This window comes from Lithobates pipiens, unplaced genomic scaffold (genome assembly GCF_037356315.1).
Source record: "Lithobates pipiens isolate NorthernLeopardFrog02 unplaced genomic scaffold, aLitPip1_a1.2 Scaffold_1, whole genome shotgun sequence".
NCBI lineage: Eukaryota > Metazoa > Chordata > Amphibia > Anura > Ranidae > Lithobates > Lithobates pipiens.
The window spans coordinates 117,255,657-117,279,435 of record NW_027507685.1 but is presented as its reverse complement, the minus strand read 5'-3'; the positions used below and the strand labels follow the sequence as shown (position 1 = coordinate 117,279,435).

Here is a 23,779-nt window from a genome sequence, read left to right as displayed (position 1 = left end):
ACTCGCGAGGGACTCCACCGGATCCGGTAAGGATCCACACTCACTAGAGATACCAGCAAGCATTGTCACCCAAGATTTGTGAAAAACATCTAAATCTGACAAATGGATTGAAAGTTCAATTTTCATTTTTTTTTTTTTTCATTTAAGTTTTGAATCCATTTATATATTTCCTTTATTGATATAGGACTATTTTTGGCTATTTATATGGTTCATGGACAATTCACAAGGTCTATGCGTGTTCACATGGACTATTCACAACTTTCATGTGTGCTCACTTACCACTATAATTAAGCTCTACGGGAGTATTTACAACACTTACAGTGCCTTGCGAAAGTATTCGGCCCCCTTGAACTTTTCAACCTTTTGCCACATTTCAGGCTTCAAACATAAAGATATAAAATTTTAATTTTTTGTGAAGAATCACCAACAAGTGGGACACAATTGTGAAGTGGAACAAAATCTATTGGATAATTTAAACTTTTTTAGCAAATAAAAAACTGAAAAGTGGTGCATGCAAAATTATTCGGCCCCTTTACTTTCAGTGCAGCAAACTCACTCCAGAAGTTCAGCGAGGATCTCTGAATGATCCAATGTTGTCCTAAACAACTTACGGTGATAAATAGAATCCACCTGTGTGTAATCAAGTCTCTGTATAAATGCACCTGCTCTGTGATAGTCTCAGGGTTCTGTTGAAAGCGCAGAGAGCATCATGAAGACCAAGGAACACACCAGGCAGGTCCGTAATACTGTTGTGGAGAAGTTTAAAGCCGGATTTGGATACAAAAAGATTTCCCAAGCTTTAAACATCCCAAGGAGCACTGTGCAAGCGATCATTTTGAAATGGAAGGAGTATCAGACCACTGCAAATCTACCAAGACCTGGCCGTCCCTCTAAACTTTCAGCTCAGACAAGGAGAAGACTGATCAGAGATGCAGCCAAGAGGCCCATGATCACTCTGGATGAACTGCAGAGAACTACAGCTGAGGTGGGAGAGTCTGTCCATAGGACAACAATCAGTCGTACACTGCACAAATCTGGCCTTTATGAGAGTGGCAAGAAGAAAGCCCTTTCTCAAAGATATCCATATAAAGTTTGCCACAAGCCACCTGGGAGACACACCAAACATGTGGAAGAAGGTGCTCTGGTCAGATGAAACCAAAATCAAACTTTTTCCCCACAATGCAAAACGATATGTTTGGCGTAAAAGCAACACAGCTCATCACCCTCAACACACCATCCCCACTGTCAAACATGGTGGTGGCAGCATCATAGTTTGGGCCTGCTTTTCTTCAGCAGGGACAGGGAAGATGGTTAAAATTGAGGGGAAGATGGAAGCAGCCAAATACAGGACCATTCTGGATGAAAACCTGTTGGAGTCTGCAAAAGACCTGAAACTGGGACGGAGATTTATCTTCCAACAAGACAATGATCCCAAACATACAGCAAAATCTACAAAGGAATGGTTCACAAATAAACGTATCCAGGTGTTAGAATGGCCAATTCAAAGTCCAGACCTAAATCCAATCGAGAATCTGTGGAAAGAGCTGAAAACTGCTGTTCACAAACGCTCTCCATCCAACCTCACTGAGCTGGAGCTGTTTTGCAAGGAAGAATGGACAAGAATTTCAGTCTCTCGATGTGCAAAACTGATAGAGACATACCCCAAGCGACTTGCAGCTGTAATCGCAGCAAAAGGTGGCTCTACAACGTATTAACGCAAGGGGGCCGAATAATTTTGCACGCCCCACTTTTCATTTTTTTATTAGTTAAAAAAGTTTCAAAAATCCAATAGATTTCGTTCCACTTCACAATTGTGTCCCACTTGTTGGTGATTCTTCACAAAAAATAAACATTTTATATCTTTATGTTTGAAGCCTGAAATGTGGCAAAAGGTTGAAAAGTTCAAGGGGGCCGAATACTTTCGCAAGGCACTGTATATTCAGCGCAGCAATAGTCTTTATTTATGTTTGTTAGCTAGGTAGGTAGCTAATTGGTAGCTACCCATCTCTGCAATCTACCAAGAGGTCAGCAAGTCTTCTTGCTGGAGGCTGCCATTTTGCTGAAGCTCAGAATCCCTGACCAGCAGTAAATCTTTAGGTTAACAGCAGATCAGCCTCTACAAATTCGGCACAGTACCTAAAAATAGAGATCAACTGAGAATGTGCAGAGTAGGGTGAGATTTTAAACAGTATAGGCATATTTTTAAAGTGATTGTAAAGGTTAGTTTAAAACAAATAAATAAATAAACATGTTATACTTACCTGCTCTGTGCAAGGGTTTTGCACAGAGCAGCCCGATCCTCCTCTTCTGGGGTGCCCTGGCGGTGCTCCTGGCTCCTCCTCTTCATTGGGTGCCCCCACAGAGAGCCGCTTTTCATGGGGGCACCCATGCAGTTGTCCTTTGACACAGACAGTAGGACTTGGCCCCTGCCCCTGGCTCTCATGTCACTGGATTTGATTGACAGCAGCAGGAGCCAATGGCTCCTGCTGCTATCAATCTAACCAATGAGGACAAACGGGTTCAGGTAAGAAAAAGGGGGGCTCTGGGGGGCTAGCTGCAGTACAGAAAGTTTTTCACCTTAATTCATAGAATTTACAACTCCTTTAATGTTTTACATAGCTATGCCTGCAAAAGGGGCCAGTGATTTATCAGGACTTCATTTTCTGACTAAAGTCCCACTTTAACCACTTGCTTACTGGGCACTTAAACCCCCCTCCTGCCCAGACCAATTTTCAGCTTTCAGCGCTGATGCACTTTGAATGACAATTGCGCGGTCATACAACACTGTACCCAAATGAAATTTTTATAATTTTTTCCCACAAATAGAGCTTTCTTTTGGTGGTATTTAATTACAGCTGGGAGTTTTATTTTTTGCTAAACAAACAAAAAACGATGCAAAATAAAAAAATAAAAAAATCATGTTTAATAGTTTGTTATAAAATTTTGCAAACGGGTCATTTTTCTCCTTCATTGAAGTGCGCTGATGAGGCGGCACTGATAGGCTGCACTGGTGGGCACTGATAGGCATAGCTAAGGCGGCACTAATAGGCACAGATAAGGTGGCACCGATAGGCACAGATAAGGCCGTATTGATGGGCACAGATAAGGCGGCACTGATGGGCAAAGATGGGCACAGATAAGATGGCACGGATGGGTAGCACGGATGGGTGGCACGGATGGGTGGCACTAAGGGGCACTGATAGGTACCACTGATAGATGGGACTGATGGGCACTGATAGGTGGCTCTGATAGGTGGCACTGCTGGGCACTGATGGGCGGCACTGATGGGCACTGGTAGATGACACTGATGGGCACGGATATGTGGCATTGGGGTGCAGCCCCGTTGTTGAGGCAGATTGTGGGCACTGATGGGTGGCACTGTGGGCACTGATAGGTGGCTCTGATAGGTGGCACTGCTGGGCACTGATGGGCGGCACTGATGGGCACTGGTAGATGACACTGATGGGCACGGATATGTGGCATTGGGGTGCAGCCCCGTTGTTGAGGCAGATTGTGGGCACGGATGGGTGGCACTGTGGGCACTGATGGGTGGCACTGTGGGCACTGCTGGGTGGCACTGACGGGGGGGCACATATTTATTAATGAGGTGGCACTGGCAGGGGGCAGGTGGGCACTGGCAGGGCTGGCCGTGATCGGGACTGATGTCCCGATCACGGCCGCCGGTGATAGGCTCTTTTTTTTTCTCCTCGCGCTGAATAATAGCTGATTACCGGCTCCGTTGTATCACATGATCAGCTGTAATTGGCTGACAGCTGATCACGTGGTAAGGAGTCGGGAATCGACCCCTTGCTCGGATCCGTGGTCAGGCGATCACAGAGCGCGCCGCACGCGCCCCTCAGGGGGCGCGCAGGCCGCTCGTGCACGGGACGACGTCAATAGACGTAGTCCCAGCAAAGGAGGTCCGCGCTGTAGCCGTCATTTGGCTATAGCACGGATCTCTAGTGGTTAAAGTGGTTCTAAAGGCAGAAGTTTTTTCAACCTTAATTCATACTAGATCCCCTAATACCTGAGCCCCATCACGATCCAGCAATGTGCAGGACATCTGTGGCTCTCTCACTCCTCATTTGCTCAGAGACAAACAGGAGCTGTCAATCACAGCCAGTGAGGAGGTGGTGGGGCTAAGCTGCGCTCTGTCTGTCAATGGACAAATAGAGCTGGCTCAAGAGTGAGCCTGCACAAGTTCTTCCATAGCAAGCTTGTTATGGGAGCACTCGGCATGCGGAGAAGCCAAGACCAGCCGCGGGGAAACTCAGAAGAGGAGGATCAGGGCTGCTCTGTGCAAACGCATTGCACAGAGCAGGTAGGTATAACATATTTGGTATTTTAAAAAAATCTGATGTTTACAATCACTTAAACTAGAAGGCTGCCAGTATGTTATTATGCATACAGAAGTATATTACGGAACTTACTTATATATAAAGGCATATTTTTCCATGTAAGAATTCCGACCCAGAGGTGGACTAACGACAAATTGGAAAAGTTCTTGTTGCCTATGAAACAAAAGTAACATATTAACCCAATCAATAAAATCCCAGATAATCTTTACTGTATTCTTTTAATTTCAAATGCTCTCTTTTTAAACCCGCCTCTTCCAGTGTACCTGGTGAACCTACAATCAGTCATTTTTCAAGTACTTCCTTTTATGGAGTCTATTTTTAATGCTAAAGGTTAATTATACAGAGTCCTCCAAAAAACTAAAAAACAGTCAGATATAGTTTAGATTTAATTTAAAGCGGTATTAAACCCAAAATCAAAAATTTTATATATTGCAGCTTACCAATTGTTAGATGTGGTGGCTGCATTTGTTTTCTTCGTTTAGGCTTTTATCCTTCTGTTTTCACCTGGTGATTTGGCCAGTAACACATCTCCTTTATTAGAGTGCATCCTCTTTGAAAAAGGTGCACAGAGGGCACCTTTGGACAGCAGTATTGTCAGTCTGAGGGGTGGGGAGTGTTAGAGGAACTAGCAGATTTAGTACAGTAAAAAAATTAAAGCCAAACTCCAGCTCACACTGCAGGTACACAAGCAGTTACAGCAACAGTTTTTTTTTATATACATGAATAAATTAAAGCTGAATTTGAATAAATAAAAGCACCCCTGTTAGTGGTAAATTGTTTGTCTCAACATTCTAATGCCGCATACACACGACCGGACTTTTCGAAGGACTATGTCCGATGGTCTTCCCGACGGACTTTCGGTGGAGTTCCAACGGACTTTCCGAACGAATGGACTTGGCCACACACAAGCACACCAAAGTCCGACGGATTTGAACGTGATGACGTACGACTGGACTAGAATAAGGAAGTCCATAGCCAGTAGCCAATAGCTGCCCTAGCGTCTGTATGCTCGTCCGTCGGACTCGTTTTCGACCGGACTCCAGTCCGTCGGAAAGATTTGAAACATGTTTTAAATCTAAATCCGTCTCATTTTTAGACAGCAAAGGTCCGATGAAGCCCACACATGATCGAATTGTCCAGCAAATTCTTTCCGTCGGACCTAGACCGTCGAAAAAGTCCGGTCGTATGTACGCGACACAACTGCTAAATTTGCAGGAGAACTTGTCGTTTGAAAAAACCTTTAAAAAAAGAAAACAATTGCAGCAATCTCATCTGTGATGGGAGTCACTTTGTGCGGGGGGCCCGTGAAACCCAGCTTACCTTAGAGGGGTCAGGAAACTCCTTTACCAGCTCCCCAGGCCCTTCTTATGTGTCTATTAGGGACACAGGGTGACCTGAGAAGACCAGTATGGTCTGATGTAACCAGACTCACTACAACCACACTGGACACAGCATTTCGTTTTACCTCTGAACCAGCCAGGTGATCTACACTATGTTTAGAACACTGATATTGGACATTTGAACTGTGTGCAGGCACGCGTGCTCAAGTCATGGGAGAGGAGAAGCTCCTTTAACAGGTCTCTCCATGAAAGAAGTGGTCTACGTGGCCAGTTACGGTTTTAAAAAGTTGTTGAAAGGTTAAATGTTTCAGTACCACTAGTTGTTGGTTGCATGCCCAGTTTTTGTTTATAGATGTGTTGAAATGTTTGAATGTACCTGTGCCTCGTGTGATTGGATGTTCAGTTTACCCCCACCCTGTGTCTCCATGTCAACAAGAAGGGGGGGGGGGGGTTGCCTCCAGAGACATATACTTGTGTCTGTTCTTCAATAAAGTCTTATGCTTTTATTCACTTTACATGCTGTCTCGACACGTGAGTGGGTGAGCTGATGGATCTTGAATCTTGCTGGAATTGGGCAAGGGAAGCTTATACAGCGGACATACTCCTCAAGAGTATGGGGTCCATCACACCATCTATGAACTGGTAAGCTGCAATATAATTAATGTTTTCTTTTGAGTTTAAGGCCCCTTTCACACCAGCGGACAGATCGGGTCCACCTGTCTGTTTTTCAGGATGACCCGATCGGACCACCTATTGTTCTCTATGGGGTGGCAGATGCCAGCGGACATCTGTCTGCTGTCACCCGCCAACATCCAATCTGATCCAGTCCGCTAAAAACAGATGGACAGGGATACGCTCGCCATCCGTCTGGCGGATCGGATGGAATTGGACATGCAGTCCCTTTCCATCTGACCACCCCATAGAGAGCAGTGGTCTGACCTGTCATCCCCCGCTGAGCATGCGCGTCCCCTTGGACAGATTCTGCCCCATGTGAAAGGGGCCCAATACTGGTTCAAGAGTTACCGGGTTGCAATAATTCTCAAACCCCTGCCCATTTTTTGGACCCACCCACCTGTTCAGTCCCTGCAGGAGTTTGGACAATGCTTGGCCTTTGGGGTCCTGCACTTCCTGGAGAAGACAGATATCACACCGTTGTACTATCTACAAGAAAAAAAGCACAAGACATTTTCTAAAAAGCTGCTTTGCCATAAAATGTACTTATTTATTTATTTTTATTTTTTTTCAAAAGGTTATCCATGCAACAGAAATATACTGTATATGTATTATGTGCATAGTACAAAGGCCACGTCACCTTGGAATGCTTATCCTATAAATATGGCTGTGTACTATTTTCAAGGTATGCATTCTATCTTCAAGGTTGCAGTAAAACTAAGTAAATACTTTGTTTATTAATTAAAGTTGTTGTAAAGCTCAGACATGAAATATGAACAAAGCATATCCCTCTATAATGTGTACTTGCCTCAATCCAGAACACTAAAAGTGTCATTTCTGTCTGCTGCTTCACTCCTCTGCTATCAGCACGATAGACTTCGGGATGAGGACTAGGCATTTGACAAGTTTTCTTGACACCAAGAGGAAAATGGTGACATGGGAGGGCACAGCCTGGGATTGACAGCCTCAGCTCTGATCTTTTGTACTGTATGAAAGGGGGTGTGCCCCTTCCCTCCAACTCAGATCTCAGTCAGAGTAAACTCTGCACTTTGAACGGATTTAGAGAAGAGAAGACTGCAGATAAACAGGTACAAGTGTGTCTATGGGAATGTTTGACCATTCTTCCAGAAGCGCATTAGTGATGCCAGGCACTGATGTGGACGAGAAGGCCTGACCCGCAGTCTCCACTCTAATTCATCCCAAAGGTATCTATCAGGTTGAGGTCAGGACTCTTTGCAGGCCAGCCAAGTTTCTCCACCCCAAACTCGCTCATCCATGTCTTTATGGACCTTATTTTGTGCACTGGTGCACAGTCATGTTGGAGCATGGCCATCCCCAAACTGTTCCCACAAAGTTGGGAGAATGAAATTGTCCAAAATGTCTTGGTATGCTGATGCCTTAAAAGTTTCCTTAACTGGAACTAAGGGGGCCAAGCCCAACCCCTGAAAAACAACCCCACACCATAATCCCCCCTCCACCAAATGGTTTGGACCAGTGCACAAAGCAAGGTCCATAAAGACATGGATGAGTGAGTTTGGGGTGGAGGAACTTGACTGGCCTGGACAGAGCTCTAACCTCAACCCAATTGAACACCTTTGGGATGAATATTGCCTTGTACACACGGTCGGAAAAGGTCCGATCGGATTATATTGTCGGGAAATCTGATCATGCGTGGGCTCTATTGGACTTTTTTCCGTCGGAAATTCAGATGGAAAAAATTTGAGAGCAGGATCTCAAATTTTCAGACAAAAAAATCCGATCTGACTTTTTCGATTGTTTGTAGAGACTTCCGATCGGACAAAAGTGCAGCGCATGCTCAGTTAAAATTACGAGACTAAAGCTTTTGGCTACTAGCCTCAACATAGTCCTGTTGTAACAAACAAACGTCATCACGTTCCGAATGATCGGATTTTCCGACAACTTGTCCGACCCTGTGTATGCAACACCAGTTTAGGACAAAATCCGTCAGAAAAAATGGATTTTGTGGTCGGAATGTCCAACCGTGTGTACAAGGCATTAGAGTGGAGACTGCGAGCCAGGCCTTCTCATCCAACATCAGCGCCTGACCTCACAAATGGGCTTCTGGAAGAATGGTCAAACATTCCCATAGACACACTCCTAAACCTTGTGGACAGACTTCTCAGAGTTAAAGCTGTTATAGCTACAAAGGGTGGACCAACTTAACTAAAAACTGGGATGCCATTAAAGTTCATGTGCGTGTAAAGGCAGGTGTCACAATACTTTTGACAATATAGGGTATCTGACAAAGCTAAACTGGTTTTAAGATTTTCCGGTAGTAGGTTTTGTTCTTTATATTACCTTAACCAAAATATCCAGCACCTCCTGGTTGGCAGCCTTCTTCTCCCCAAAGTGCTGGGCATTAAAGGCGCAGATTCTGAAGGACCACACATGGGGCCACAGGAGGTGGAAGACTAGAAGATGGAGCCAAGGGAACATTTCAATTCTTTTCGATTATCTCCTCATGTTCTGCAAGATACAATGGATAGGCTGTGAAAAACCTGCTCTTTCAAAAGGTAGCATTATATATGTTATATGCATAATATCATTTTATGTGCAGCTCTCTGGTGATGTCCTAAGCCTCCAACTGCTTTTCTGGCCTGCCCACAGTCTCTTACTATCTCTTACAGTAAGCCCACAGTCTCTGACTATCTCTTACAGTAAGCCCACAGTCTCTGACTATCTCCTACAGCATGTCTGCAGTCTCTGGATAGGCATGTGCCCAGGGTGTGGCGCCGATTCCCCCTGCTTTCTGTTGCCCCCTGTCTCCCCCCTGCAGTGCTGCCACCCACCTCTTCTCCCCCACTGGCTGCTGCATGGGATGTTTCAAGATGGAGAGCAGGATTTCATTTACCGATCCCTTCCTTTTCTGAATGTGAGTACCAATCACTCCTGTGTTCATTCTTACTATGCTTTAACTTGTGAATGAACAGGAAACACAGAACACTTCCCAATATTTCACTGTCCAGTGCAGCTGAGGCTGCAAAGAAAGGGACTGGGGAACCTCTGTCCCCAGTCCCTTTCTTTGTCTCAAAAGTGAGACATCGGGGGTCTGATATTTCACCAATGGGATGCCTAAAATCATTGCAAAAAAAAAAAATCTATATTGTAAAAAAAAAAAGAAAAAAAAAGAAAGTGGTAAAAAAAAAATATAAAAAAAAAATGATAAAAACTACTGACACCGTCCACTGCTTTGTTGATATACACGCATGTGTGTTTGTACTCTGGGGTGCACACCCTAATGCAATAGGCTGCACACACCAATGAGTCTCTGACTATCTCTTGTAGCATGTCCAAAGTCTCTGACCACCCTGTATCATGTATACAGTCTCTGACTATCACCTGTAGTATTTCGATAGTCTCTGACTATCACCTGTAGTATTTCCATAGTCTCTGACTATCACCTGTAGTATTTCCATAGTCTCTGACTATCACCTGTAGTATTTCCATAGTCTCTGACTATCACCTGTAGTATTTCCATAGTCTCTGGCCATTTCCTGTAGCATATCTGCAGTCTCTGACCATCTCCTGTAACATGTAAATTTTCCACATAGGTTGGACTTGATGGACTTGTGTCTTTTTTCAACCTCACCTACTATGTAACACAGTCTTTGATCATCACCTTTAGCGTGTCCACAGTCTCTGACCATCTCCTGTAGCATACCCTTTCATCTTACCAGTGATGATCCCTTATAGACAGTGTGGAGTTGATGCTTGCTACTGGGGCCTGCTCCCACTGAGGCTGCATTCACACCTGAACGTAGCGTTTTCAAGCGTTTTTTGCAGCGTTTTTTACCGCGATTTGCGGCGTTTTTTTTACCGCGTTTGCCGCGAATTTGTGCAGGGCAAAAGGTCAACAATGTTAAAAGAAGAAAAACGCCCAAATCAGCCCGATTCGCGCGACAAAAAAGGGCCTGGAACTTGTTTGAGCTTCAGGCGTAGGGCTTCAGGCGACTTGGAGTGGAGATGTGAACCATCTCCATAGAGAATAATGGATTTTTTCCCCTCCAGCGTTTTGTAGCTTCAGGTGTCAAGCTACAAAATGCTCAGGTGTGAATGGGGTCTGAATGGTAGGATTTACAGTTTCTTTGTCGTTGCAGGAATAACGTTTTCAAATGAAATGGCCAAGTTGTGTTCTAAACTGCTAGTTCCTTCAAGGCTAATTATAAATTCATTTTCACAGAGGAAGTTGGAGTTTCCCTCTGAGGCCACCCGAAACTGAAAAACAATATACAGTGCCTTGAAAAAGTATTCACACTCCTTGAAATTTTCCACATTTTGTCATGTTACAACCAAAAACGTAAATGTATTTTATTGGGATTGTATGTGATAGACCAACACAAAGTGCCACATAATTGTGAAGTGGAAGAAAAATTATAAATGGTTTTCTACATTTTTTTACAAATAAATATCTGAAAAGTATGGCGTGCATTTGTATTCAATGCCCCCTTAACTCCGATACCCCTAACTAAAATCTAATGGAACCAATTGCCTTCAGAAGTCACCTAATTAGTAAATAGAGTCCACCTGTGTGAAGCCCTCTGAGGTTTGTTAGAGGACCTTAGTGAACAAACAGCATCATTAAGGGCAAGGAAAATGCCAGGCAGGTCAGGGATAAAGTTGTAGAGAGGTTTAATGCAGGGTTGGGTTATAAAAAAAAATATCCCAAGCATTGAACATCTCACAGAACACTGTTCAATCCATCATCTGAAAATGGAAAGAGTATGGCACAACTGCAAACCTACCAAGACATATCTGTCCCCCTAAACTACAAAGAGAGCATTCTTCAGAGAAGCAGCCAAGAGGCCCATGGTAACTTTGGAGGAGCTGCAGAGATCCACAAATCAGGTGGGAGAATCTGTCCACAGGACAACTATAAGTCGTGCACTCCACAAATCTGGCCTTTATGGAAGAGTGGTAAGAAGAAAGCCATTGTTGAAAGGAAGCCACAAGAATTCCTGTTCACAGTTTGCGAGAAGCCATGTGGGGAGGACACAGCAAACATGTGAAAGAAGGTGCTCTGGTCAGATGAGACCAAAATGTAACTTTGTGGCTTAAAAGCAAAACTCTATGTGTGGTGGAAAATTAACACTGCACATCACCCTGAACACACCATCCCCACCGTGAAACATGGTGGTGGCAGCATCACGTGGTGGGGATGCTTTTCTTCAGCAGGGACAGGGAAGCTGGTCAGAGTTGATGGGAAGATGCATGGAGCCAAATACAGGCAAATCTTAGAAGAAAACCTGTTAAGACTCTGCAAAAAACTTGAGACTGAGGCGGAGGTTCACCTTCCAGCAGGACAACGACCTTAAAAACATACAGCCAGAGCTACAATGGAATGGTTTAGATCAAAGCACATTCATGTGTTAGAATGGCCCAGTCAAAGTCCAGATCTAAATCCAATTGAGAATCTGTGGCAAGACTTGAAAATTGCTGTTCACAGACACTCTCCATCCAATCTGACAGAGCTTGAGCTAGTTTGCAAAGAAGAATGAGCAAAAATGTCCCTCTCTAGATGTGCAAAGCTGATAGAGACATCCCCAAAAAGACTGGTAGCTGTTATTGCAGTCAAAGGTGGTTCTACAAAATATTGACTCAGGGGGGCTGAATACAAATGCACCCCACACTTTTCACATTTATTTGTAAAAAAAATGGAAAACCATTTATCATTTTCCTTCCACTTCACAATTATGTGCCATTTTGTGTTGGTCTACCACATAAAATCCCAATAAAATACATTTATGTTTTTGGTTGTAACATGACAAAATGTGGGAAATGTCAAGGGGTATGAATACTTTTTCAAGGCACTGTATAGAATGTGCACTAAAACAGGCTCACTGATAATGTGTTGGATTAGTTGCAAACTCAACATAATCAACATTTCTGGCTGTTTAAGCCCTTGTACAAACGGTCGGACATTCAGACGGAAAATGTCCGATCGGACCGTGTTGTCACATAATCCGACTGTTTGTGGGCTCCATCGGACTGTTTCCATTGGAATATCCGACCGACAAAGTTTTAGAGCTGGGCTATAAAATTTTCCAACAACATGATACGATCGGACTTTGTCCGCTCCTTTGTAGAGAATTCCGATCGGACAAAGTGCCACGCATGTTCAGATCAAATTCCTAGACCAAAGCTATTGGCTACTAGCCTGAACGTAGTCCCGTCGGAACAAAATAAGGTCATCACATTACGAACAATCGGATTTTCCGACAACTTTGTCCGACCGTGTGTATGCAACACCAGTTTCGGACAAAATCCGTCGAACAAAATCTGACGGATTTTGTTGTCGGAATGTCCGACCGTGTGTACAAGGGCTATGAGCTTAATGCAACCAAAACCTTACAAGTGGCAGCAAAATAAATAAATGTAGAAAAATATAAATGTAGATAAGGTTTGAAATACTAAAAAAAATAAGTGAGGAAGAAGCAGGAATTGTGAGCACAAAAATAAAAGTACTAGCGCAGTTGGCAAAAAAAAGAACATTATAAAAAAAAAAAAAAAAAAAAAAAAGAACAGAAAAGACGGGTGTAATGTAGAATTGTCAGGGCAGCAAGCATGTCATTCCTTAGTATGGTGCCACTGTGTGAAAGCCGAATTTGGCACAGGAATGTGATGCTTTCGCCAGGCAGGTTAAAGTCTGGAGAACAAAGCCACGTGACCAATGTTACTGTATAACCCGCTGCCCTTTTACACTATCGCTCTTTTTTTTTTGTATTATAGAGCAAGTTATTTTGCGTGTCCTTAAATTAAATGTTGACACTGCAAGGGTTTCCACAATTACGATAAAGGGTGCTATTTATACTGTACAACGCTAACATCGCTATCGCTAAACTCTTTCACACCTATTGTATCTTACTACTTTTTCTTGCACACTACTCAGCAGTTGTGGCCCCCCTAGTGTGGCATATTCAGCAATGCACCATTGGCCCTACTGGCATGTGAGCCTTGCACCCTTGTACACTCTCCTCCCACAATCTTCCCCGGCTATATCTCACACCCTGCACTATCACCTGGCAGCACACTCCGTCCACAGCTCATCTAAGCCCGCACTCATGTCTTCTGAGAATGCAGCTCACCCTCTCGCTTATATTAAACATTTCATCTCCGGAGGGGTGGGGGGAGTATGTCTCACACTAGCTGGACAGCCTCTTGACACCATCAAGGTGAGTTATCTTTTCACTACTGTCCAACATGTGTACAAGGGATAAATTGCTTGTGACCACTGTGTTCACTTATTACGTAGCAGAAGTCATTGGTCATTAGTTCTGACTGTTACCATTATGCTGGAAATTTTTTGTTGCTTAACTAGATTTCTGTCGCATTGTCTCCTATAATTCCTTCGAACTGAGAATGGTGGTTGCTGGAAAAAAAATGCAATTTCCATAATGGGATTTGCACTGACTTGAAGTGTCACCATTAGCCTAAAGTATGAACCCACCCATAACTAATATTTTAGTGTTTAGTAGCTGCTGAAAAGTTATACCACCTGTTGGTTTCTTATATCACGTGGGGGCAGGGCCGGGACAAGGGGTGGGCAGGAGGGGCGGCTGCCCCTGGCGCAATGGTTTATTGCAGGGGTAGGGGGCATCCTGACCCTAACCCTAAGGCAAAGGGGGGCGCAGTTTGGCATCTTTGCCCTGGATGACCTTGTCCCGACACTGCGTGGGGGACTCTATTGGTGAGATTTCTGCCCAGAGTTTCTGGGTCTGCCATATTGCTGTGACTATTTTGAGGAGCTGGAACATAGAAAGATGGATGAAAGCAACCAAAACTCCCAGGTGGAGAAGAAGAGTTTGGAATGATGGAGAGTATCCAAGGCATATAAGAATCAAGGGGCTGACCCAGACCACCAGGTTATACCTACAACTAAAATACCACTTTTCGGTCTACTGACCCTTTAACACACCATTTACACCCAGGCATGGCAAACACATTCCCCTTTTTGACACCCGTGGGTACATCTCCTAAGATGCTAGTTGGTGATTGATTCCCTCGCATGCACACATAGCCAAAATATTAAGAATCTGTTACAGAGCCACCCAGCCTTGGCAAGCTTCCATATATAGAAACTAGGAACAGGTAATTTGGCTAACAAATTGTCCTGGTGGTTCTCTTGAACAGGAAATGATACGAAATCAATTTAATGGAAAAAAACTGACAATTCAATTTTCACCATAAGTTCTGTTTCTTCCCGCTCTACCCATTTTAAGGATGAAGGCTGAAACCTTTGATAATTTACATTAATCCCCTATTGCAAAACCCAACTTTGTTCTACATTTTTTTCTTTTTTTTCCCTTTTTTTCTAAAAACCATCTAGACACTTACCATTTTACGAGTGTTACAGAGATCCATGGAGCTGCTGTGTGGGATGATAAGACTCGTACAGGGCAGAGCAGATGCTCAGTGATCTCTTGTCTTCGATCTGCAGTCACAGATCTGGGCGAGGTCTTTTTTAATGCTTACTACGGATACCATTCTTTATCATTTCTACCATTCTTGTTTGAAGCGATTGTAGCCATATTAATGCACTTGCTACAGAAACAATTGAGTAGCGTGTCTATACCATTCTCAAAACCCCTGAAGCCTGACAGTGCTGCCATCTGGGTAACTGTAAAGTTGTAAAACCATTCAGACTCACAGCACTGTACACAGCCAAAATCTCATCATGAAGAAAAATTGGTGAGAGATCTACCAGACCTCAGATATGGGATAGCAATCAGCAGAATTTAAAGAGGAAGTAAACCCCAGTGGATTTTACTTCCTCTTTATTTCCCTGCAAAGGTAAAGCATAATGAGCTACTATGGCTCTGTGACTGGCTGGAGTCACGTGATGTCGCGCAGGAGCCGCCAGTCACGGCATGACCCCTATTAGACTATGTGCCCTTTCTAAAGTGTGCATGCGCCGTAGTCATCGGCGCTCGGCTTTTTCGTAAATATCTCCTAAACCTTCACTTATGTCACCGGGTGGCCCCGCCCTCAGTTATATAAGAGCTGTCACAGCGAAGACACGTCAGTCGGCAGGAGCCTCCCATGAAGGCGGATCAGTTGCGGGGTTTTTTTCGGTCCGTTGGGCGGCGTGAACTTACATTGTGGGAGATTTTTATTTTTTAATAAAGAACTTGTCTTTTTTACCATCTTGACACTTTTTTGTGAAATGGTAGGGGTTACCAATTCAAATGGGGGGGGAGGCCAGGATCTGGGGGTCCCCTTGTTAAAGAGGACTTCCAGATTCCTATAAGCCCCCTGCCTGCAGACCCCCACAACCACTGGAGCAAGGGTTGTGGGGATGAGGCCCTTGTCCCCATCAACATGAGGACAAGGTGCTTTGGGGGGCTATCCCAAAGCACCCTCCCCATGTTGAGGGCATGTGGCCTGGTATGGTTCAGGAGGGGGGGCGCTCTCTCGTCCCCCTCTCTTTTCCTGCGGCCTGCCAGGTTGCGTGCTTGGATAAAGGGTCTGGTATGGATTTTTAGGGGGACCCCCACGTCAATTTTTTTTTATTTGATGCAGGGTTCCCCTTAATATCCATACCAGACCTGAAGGGCCTGGTAATTGAATTTGGGGGACCCCCACGCTTTTTTCCTGCATAAATTACACTTTGTGCAGGGACAGTTCTAAGCACCAGAAACATGCGCCCCTTCACAGGCATACTATAGACACCCCCCAGGCACGAAATTTAAAGGAATATTACACTTTTATTGTTTCACTTTAATCATTATTAAAATTACTGCTCCCGAAAAATGGCCGTTTTTAAAACTTTTTTTTTGCATTGATACATGTCCGCGGGGGCAGGACCCGGGTCCCCAAACACTTTTTAGGACAGTAACTTGCAGAATCTTTTCTCTGTCAAACCTTTTTTCTCTGTCGAATATTTTCTCTATATAATTACATCGTGGGAGATTTTTATTTTTTAATAAAGGACTTGTCCCAAGCGGTCTCTTGTCTTTTTTACCATCTTGACACTTTTTTGTGAAATGGTAGGGGTTACCAATTCAAATGGGGGGGGAGGCCAGGATCTGGGGGTCCCCTTGTTAAAGAGGACTTCCATATTCCTATAAGCCCCCTGCCTGCAGACCCCCACAACCACTGGGCAAGGGCTGTGGGGATGAGGCCCTTGTCCCCATCAACATGGGGACAAGGTGCTTTGGGGGGCTATCCCAAAGCACCCTCTCCATGTTGAGGGCATGTGGCCTGGTACGGTTCAGGGGGGGGGCCCTCTCTCGTCTCCCCCTCTTTTCCTGTGGCTTGCCAGGTTACGTGCTCAGATAAGGGCCTGGTATGGATTTGGGGGGGGGGGACCCTTATGCCATTTTTTTTACATTTTGGCGCAGGGTTCCCCTTAATATCCATACCAGACCTGAAGGGATTTTGGGGGGGCCCTACGCGTCAGGGTCTGGTAATGGACTGGGGGGGACCCCATGGCATTTTTTTCAATGAGTTTTATCTATATTGCCGAGACTCGACAATTCATTATAGCCGTGCTCAGTTTTAAAGCGTAGTTCTGCCCAAAAATGGAACTTACGCTTTTCTGCTTCCTCCTCCCCTCCGGTGTCACATTTGACACCTTTCAGGGGGGGAGGGGGGAGCAGATACCTGTCTAATACAGGTATTTTGCTTCCACTTCTGGGCATAAATACCCAAGCCACTCACAGGTATCTACGGCACTCCACCCCCTGTTGTCTTCTGGGATACACGCGGGTCCCAGAAGACAGCAGGGACCAGTGGCATAGCACAGCGCGAGTCGTGCATGCGCAATAGGGAACTTGCAGCTTCACTTCCTGATTCCCCTACCGAGGATGGCGGCGGCAGCACCTGACAGCCAAGGGATAGATCGGCTTCAGGTGTCGACATCACGGGCGCCCCCCACTTTATCAATTTTTCCTTTAGAAATATCATTTTGCTGTGGTACTGTTCTAAACACTGGAAAAATGCGCCACTTTACAGACAGACATACTATAGACATCCCCCAGGCATGATATTTAAAGGAATATTTCATTTTTATTGTTTCCTTTTAAGCATAAAAAAAATCACTTCTCCCAAAAAACGGGCGTTTAAAAAAAAATTGCATTGATACATGTCCCCTGGGGCAGGACCTGGGTCCCCAAACACTTTTTATGACAATAACTTGCATATAAGCCTTTAACCACTTAATAACCGCCCTATAGCCGAATGACGGCTTTAGGGCGGTTTCTTAACTGTGGGAGGCCGTCATATGACGTCCTCCCAGAATTCCGCTCTCGCGCGCCCCCTGGGGCGCGCACTCGAGAGCATCCGTGACCGCCGGGTCCACAGGACCCGGCGCATCACGGATCACGGTAAACGGCCGCTCGTCGCGGCCGTTTACCACGTGATCGCTCCGTCAAATGACGGAGTGATCACTTGTAAACATGACGCCGGTTCCTCCCTCCCCCTCTCTGTACCGATCGGAACAGCGGAGGGGGAGGAGATCGGTGTCAGCAGCGATGTGGGCTGCATCTGCAGTGCCCACATCGCTGCTCACCGAAAATTAACCCCTCAATTCCCTGCAAATACTCTGCAATTCCCTGCCATTACTCTGCATTACTCTGCAATACCCTGCCATTACTCTGCAATACCCTGCAATACTCTGCAATAGTCTGCAATAGTCTGCATTACACTGCAATACTCTGCAATACCCTGCCATTACTCTGCATTACTCTGCATTACCCTGCATTACTCTGCAATACCCTGCAATACCCTGCAATACCCTGCAATACCCTGCAACGCTCTGCAACACCCGCCAATACCCTGCAACGCTCTGCAACACTCTGCAATGCTCTGCAACACCCACCAATACCCTGCAACACTCTGCAATGCTCTGCAACACCCGCCAATACCGTGCAACACTCTGCAATGCTCTGCAACACCCTCCAATATCCTGCAATGCTCTGCAACGCAATACTCTGCAACGCCATACTCTGAGATACCCAGCCATACTCTGATATACCCAGCCATACCCAGCCATAGTCGGTGATACCCTGCAATACCCAGCCATAGACACCCCCCCCCTCCCGCCGCCCTCCGGTGCTTCTACCGACTCGCCAATACTATCAAATCCAGAATCTTTTTTTTTTTTTTTTTTCAGGCTTCCCAGCTTAGAGGTGAGATGTGGGGTCTTATTGACCCCACATCTCACTGTAAAGAGGACCTGTCATGCCATATTCCTATTACAAGGGATGTTTACATTCCTTGTAATAGGAATAAAAGTGATCAAAAAATTTATTTTTGGGGAAAAAAATGTCAAACTAAAATAAATAAAGTAAAATGAACAATAACATTTTTTTTTTTTTTTAAAGCGCCCCTGTCCCCATGTGCTCGCATGCAGAAGCGAACGCATACGTAAGTCCCGCCCACATATGAAAACGGTCTTCAAACCACACATGTGAGGTATCGCTGTGTACGTTGGAGCGAGAGCAATAATTCTAGCCCTAGACCTCCTCTGTAACTCAAAACATATAACCAGTAAAAAAAAATTAAATTGTCGCCTATGGGGATTTTTAAGTAGCGACGTTTGGCGCCATTCCACGAGCCTGTGCAATTTTGAAGAGTGACATGTTAGGTATCGATTTACTCGGTGTAACTTCATCTTTCACATTATGCAAAAATTGGGCTAACTTTACTGTGTTTTTTTTTTTTTTAAGCACAAAACTGTTTTTTTTCCAAAAAAAAGCATTCGAAAAATTGCTGCGCAAATACCGTGCGAGATAAAAAGTTGCAACGACCACCATTGTATTCTCCAGGGTGTTTGCTAAAAAAACATATATAATGTTTTGGGATTCGATGTAATTTTTTAGCAAATACATGATGATTTTTACATGTAGGAGAGAAATGTCAGAATTGTCCTGGGTGCTCCAGAACGCCTGATGGCGCTCCCTGCATGTTGGGCCTCTGTATGTGGCCGCACTGTGTAAAAGTCTCACACATGTGGTATCGCCATACACGGGAGTAATAGCAGAATGTGTTTTGGGGTGTAATTTGTGGTATGCATATGCTGTGTGAGAAATAAACTGATAATATGACAATTTTGTGAAAAAAAAAAAAAAAAAGTAACAAAAATCTTGATTTTGCAAAGAATTGTGGGAAAAAATGACAACTTCAAAAAACTCATCATGCCTCTTACTAAATACCTTGGAATGTCTTCTTTCCAAAAAGGGGTCATTTGGGGGGTATTTGTACTTTTCTGGCATGTTAGGGTCTCAAGAATTGAAATAGGCCGTCAGTACTTCAGGTGTGATCAATTTTCAGATATTGGCACCATAGCTTGTGGACTCTATAACTTTCACAAAGACCAAATAATATCCACCAATTTGTACTTATTTTTACCAAAGATATGTAGTGGTATAAATTTTGGCCAAAATTTATGAAGAAAAAATTACTAATCTGCTAAATTTTATAACAGAAATGAAGAAAAATTCATTTTTTTTACAGAATTTTCTGTATTTTTTCTTTTATAGCACAAAAAATAAAAAACCCAGCGGTGATTAAATACCACCAAAAGAAAGCTCCATTTGTGTGAAAAAAAGGCCAAAAATTTCATATAGGTCCAGTGTTGCATGACTGAGTAATTGTCATTCAAAATGTGAGAGCACCGAAAGCTGAAAATTGGTCTGGTTATTAAGGGTGTTTAAGTGCCCAGTGTTCAAGTGGTTAAAGTTAGCACTTTTGATTTTTCATGTTAGTGTCCCATCGACTTTAACGGTGTTCCGGCAGCTTTCGAATTTGCCACGAACACCGCATATTGTTCGATGTTCGGCGAACAGATGAACACCCGATGTTTGAGTCGAACTTACGTTTGACTCGAATATCGGGCTCATCCCTAGACCTGAGTCTGAAAACATTAGTTGCCACGTTGTCTATGGTTTTGATTTACTTACCTGGAATGAGCACACAAATCAAGTCCTCATTTCACTCTGACTTTTCTGGCTCCATGGTTTTTACAACTAGCATTTTCAGAAGGTGTGACCCTGTTTCCTGAAGACGTAACCATGTAACAATGTCATTGCAGGTGAATCTACAGATTCAAGGTCGACCTGAATTAGGAGTGGCCCCTCGTTATACCAACACTGCAGACTGTTTCCAAAAGATTGTCACTCAGCAGGTATGTACCAATCTCTAACATTAGATTATAGCAGGATTTTTTATATCAGAGATAAAGAATCATGATTTTGGGATATATCTGTAACACAACCGCCAAATGATTGATGATGTTAATGACACCAATAATGATAATGACCAGGGTTCTTTCCCACTAGTGTAGGGGCTGTCAGCACACCACAGATCCAATTCCAAGCACACCAACACAAGCAGAAAGCAGTCTAGGAAAATCCTTTTAGTGATTTATTGCTGATAACTTGAATAGTGAGAGGGTGCAGGCAGGGACGGACTGACAACTCATGGGGCCCCCGGGCAATAGGAGATTATGGGGCCCCCAGGCAATCAGACATTATTGGGCCACACAGTAGACACAAACACACACACACAGAATACAATCACACAGTATACACAGACATGTTTCTATTGGCTGAGAAGGTACTGGAGAGGTGGGGCAGCTATAATCTCAGGATTTTTAGACCAAAAGGATGTCGGTAAGGGACATTTCAGACACAGATGTAAAAAAAACACAGATGATTTTTACATACTTTCCCTGGTTTTACTGAGGCTGGTAACCCTGATGGGGCCCCCTAGTGGCATGGGGCCCTCGGGCAGTGCCCGAGTGGCCCAATGGTCAGTCCGCCCCTGGGTGCAGGGCAGTAGTGTATTAAGGTTTTGTGCTGCCCTATAAATGAAGTCAGCAGGAGGAATAGTGCCCCATCATTGTCAGTGGGAGGAATAGTGCCCCAAGGGCTGGATAAAGGCAAGCAAACTCCAGAAGTGACAAACAGTGCTGTGTTTATTTGTGGTATTTACAAGTCCATATACAGGTGCTGTACAGTGCTCCAGAAAACAAAATAACAGGCAAAGTAACAAAACACAAAAACCCTAGCCGTGTCACGGCTCTAGCTATACAATCTGGAGGCCCTCACTACCAGGCTGAACAAGCCTAAAGCTTGTCAGTCTCTACAAAGAACCGCTTAAGAGGTTTTACCAACCTTACTCTCTTTACAAACAAACTTGCTGTGAATGTCCCAGGCAGAGAGCAAAGGCTGTCTGCTCAGGTGAGCCTAAATTAGCCTGGGGAGGAGGGCCAAGATCCGAACTGGATCATGGATCACAGATTTCTGAACGTGTATGAGAGGAGCCTGGGAGAGGTATAAACCCCGAACTATTTTACTCACTTGAGGTTTTATGACACCACGGCCAATAGTGTAGCCCAAATACTTGGCTTCCTCTAGACCAATGGCACATTTTTTTGGATTTGCCGTAAAACCGTCTTTGAAGAGGGAATCCAGGACAGCCTGGACACGAGGCAATTGAGACTCCCAGTTAGCGCTATTTACCACTATGTCATCTAAATAGGCTGCTGCATATCGTCGGTGGGGTCTTAGGGTCCTGTCCATGGCCCTCTGAAATGTCACGGGGGCATTTTGCAACCCAAAAGGCATTTTTTTTATATTGAAAGGAACCCTCCGGGGTCACAAATGCAGTCTTCTCTTTGGCGCTATCAGTCAGGGGTATTTGCCAATACCCTTTTGTCAAGTCCAAAGTGGTAATATAGCGAGCTTTGCCAAGTCGGTCTATAAGTTTGTCTACTCTGGGCATTGGGTATGTGTCAAACTTTGTCACTGCATTAAGCTTCCTGAAGTCATTACAGAACCTCCAAGTGCCATCCGGGTTTTGGGACTAACACGATGGGGCTAGACCAGTCACTATTGGATTCCTCAATAACATCTAGCTCCAACATTCTTTTAACTTCATTGCTGATGTCTTTTCTCCTCGCCTCAGGAATTCTGTACGGTTTGAGCTTGACACGTACCCCAGGTTCAGTAACAATATCATGCTGAACTGCTGAAGTCACGCCAGGTAACTCTGAAAATTTCTCTCTATTCCTTATCAGGAACTCTCTAGCTTCCTGTTTTTCGAAACATGACAAGGTATCAGGAATTGTGACCTCAGGGATCAGAGGGGACTCAGTACCCTTAGGTGTTACTGTGAGGGATCTCGCAGTTAACGCCAATCTTTCCAGGGCTTTAACAGGTTTACATGGTAAACCTGCTCGGGCTTCCTTTTTCCTGGTTGATACACCTTGTAGTTGACTACCCCAACTCTTTCAATTACTTCAAAGGGACCCTGCCACTTAGCCAGGAACTTGCTTTCAACAGTAGGAACCAACACCAGGACCCTGTCACCAGGTGAGAAAACCCGGAGTTGGGCCCCCCTGTTGTATATTCTCTGTTGGGTTGCCTGGGCCTACAGTAAGTGTTCTTTTACCATCGGCATAATTGCTGCAATCCTCTCCTGCATTTGAGCGATGTGCTCAATGACACTTTTATGGGGTGTCTGCTCCCCCTCCTAAGTTTCTTTGGCTATGTCTAAAAGTCCCCGAGGGTGTCTCCCATAAAGCAACTCAAATGGAGAGTACCCCGTAGAGGACTGGGGAACTTCCCTGATGGCAAACATCAAGTATGGTATCAGGAAGTCACAGTTTTTCCCATCCTTGTCAACAACCTTTTTTAACATGCTCTTTAACGTCTTATTGAAGCGTTCTACCAAGCCATCCGTTTGAGGATGGTACACTGAGGTTCGCAACTGGGTCACCTTAAACAACTTGCAGAGCTCCCTAGTTATTCGCAACATAAATGGGGTGCTCTGGTCTGTAAGGACTTCTTTAGGGATGCCCACCCGACTGAACACCATAAACAGCTCTTTGGCAATGTTTTTAGCAGAAGCGGTGCGTAAAGGAACCACTTCAGGGTAACGGGTAGCATAATCCATGATTACTAGGATATGCCGATGACCCCGGGCAGACTTGGGGAGTGGACCTACAAGGTCCATGGCAACCCTCTCAAAGGGCACTTCAATAATAGGTAATGGCACTAAAGGACTTCGGAAGTGGGGTAGTGGGGCTGACATCTGACACACAGGACAGGATTGACAATAATTCTTAATGTCTTTCTGTACCCCGGGCCAGTAAAACCTACGCAACACCCTTTCAGTAGTTTTTTCAACCCCTAAATGGCCTCCTAGCAAGTGCCCATGGGCAAGTTCCAACACCACCCGTCTGTATGGCTTAGGAACCACCAACTGTTCAACCACTTCATCATTCATTTTACATATACGATACAGTAAATCCTCATTGCTGCTGAAATAAGGAAAACAGGGCCTGTCCCCTGGTTCGACAGGTACCTCATTAATCACTATTACATTTTCCCAGGCCCTGGTAAGGGTCTGGTCTTTTCTTTGCTCAGTACCAAAATTTTCCTTGTG

At 44.5% G+C, this 23,779-nt stretch overlaps 2 protein-coding genes across 3 annotated transcripts in view; one reads left to right on the top strand and one right to left on the bottom strand.

The window, feature by feature from the left end:
• Window positions 1-23,779, bottom strand: part of LOC143973866 (deoxyribonuclease-1-like 1) — a 91,829-nt gene that overhangs the window by 50,854 nt on the left and 17,196 nt on the right. Inside the window, exons 1-4 of one of the 2 annotated variants that reach the window (XM_077474745.1) lie at window positions 14,723-14,859; window positions 8,690-8,857; window positions 6,771-6,859; window positions 4,431-4,511 (exon numbers count right to left, since the gene is read on the bottom strand). In XM_077474745.1, the coding sequence (XP_077330871.1) occupies window positions 4,431-4,511; window positions 6,771-6,859; window positions 8,690-8,827 (308 nt within the window). In that variant the 5' untranslated portion in view covers window positions 8,828-8,857; window positions 14,723-14,859. Of the gene's footprint in view, window positions 1-4,430; window positions 4,512-6,770; window positions 6,860-8,689; window positions 8,858-14,722; window positions 14,860-23,779 lie in introns of those variants that run through there. The other variant, XM_077474739.1, reaches the window with a different exon arrangement.
• The window catches only part of LOC143973878 (mitochondrial carnitine/acylcarnitine carrier protein-like), a 67,688-nt gene continuing 57,318 nt past the window's right edge, over window positions 13,410-23,779 (top strand). Inside the window, exons 1-2 of the mRNA XM_077474757.1 lie at window positions 13,410-13,560; window positions 20,421-20,513. Coding sequence (XP_077330883.1) covers window positions 13,450-13,560; window positions 20,421-20,513 — 204 coding nt within the window. The 5' untranslated portion in view covers window positions 13,410-13,449. The remainder of the gene's footprint in view (window positions 13,561-20,420; window positions 20,514-23,779) is intronic.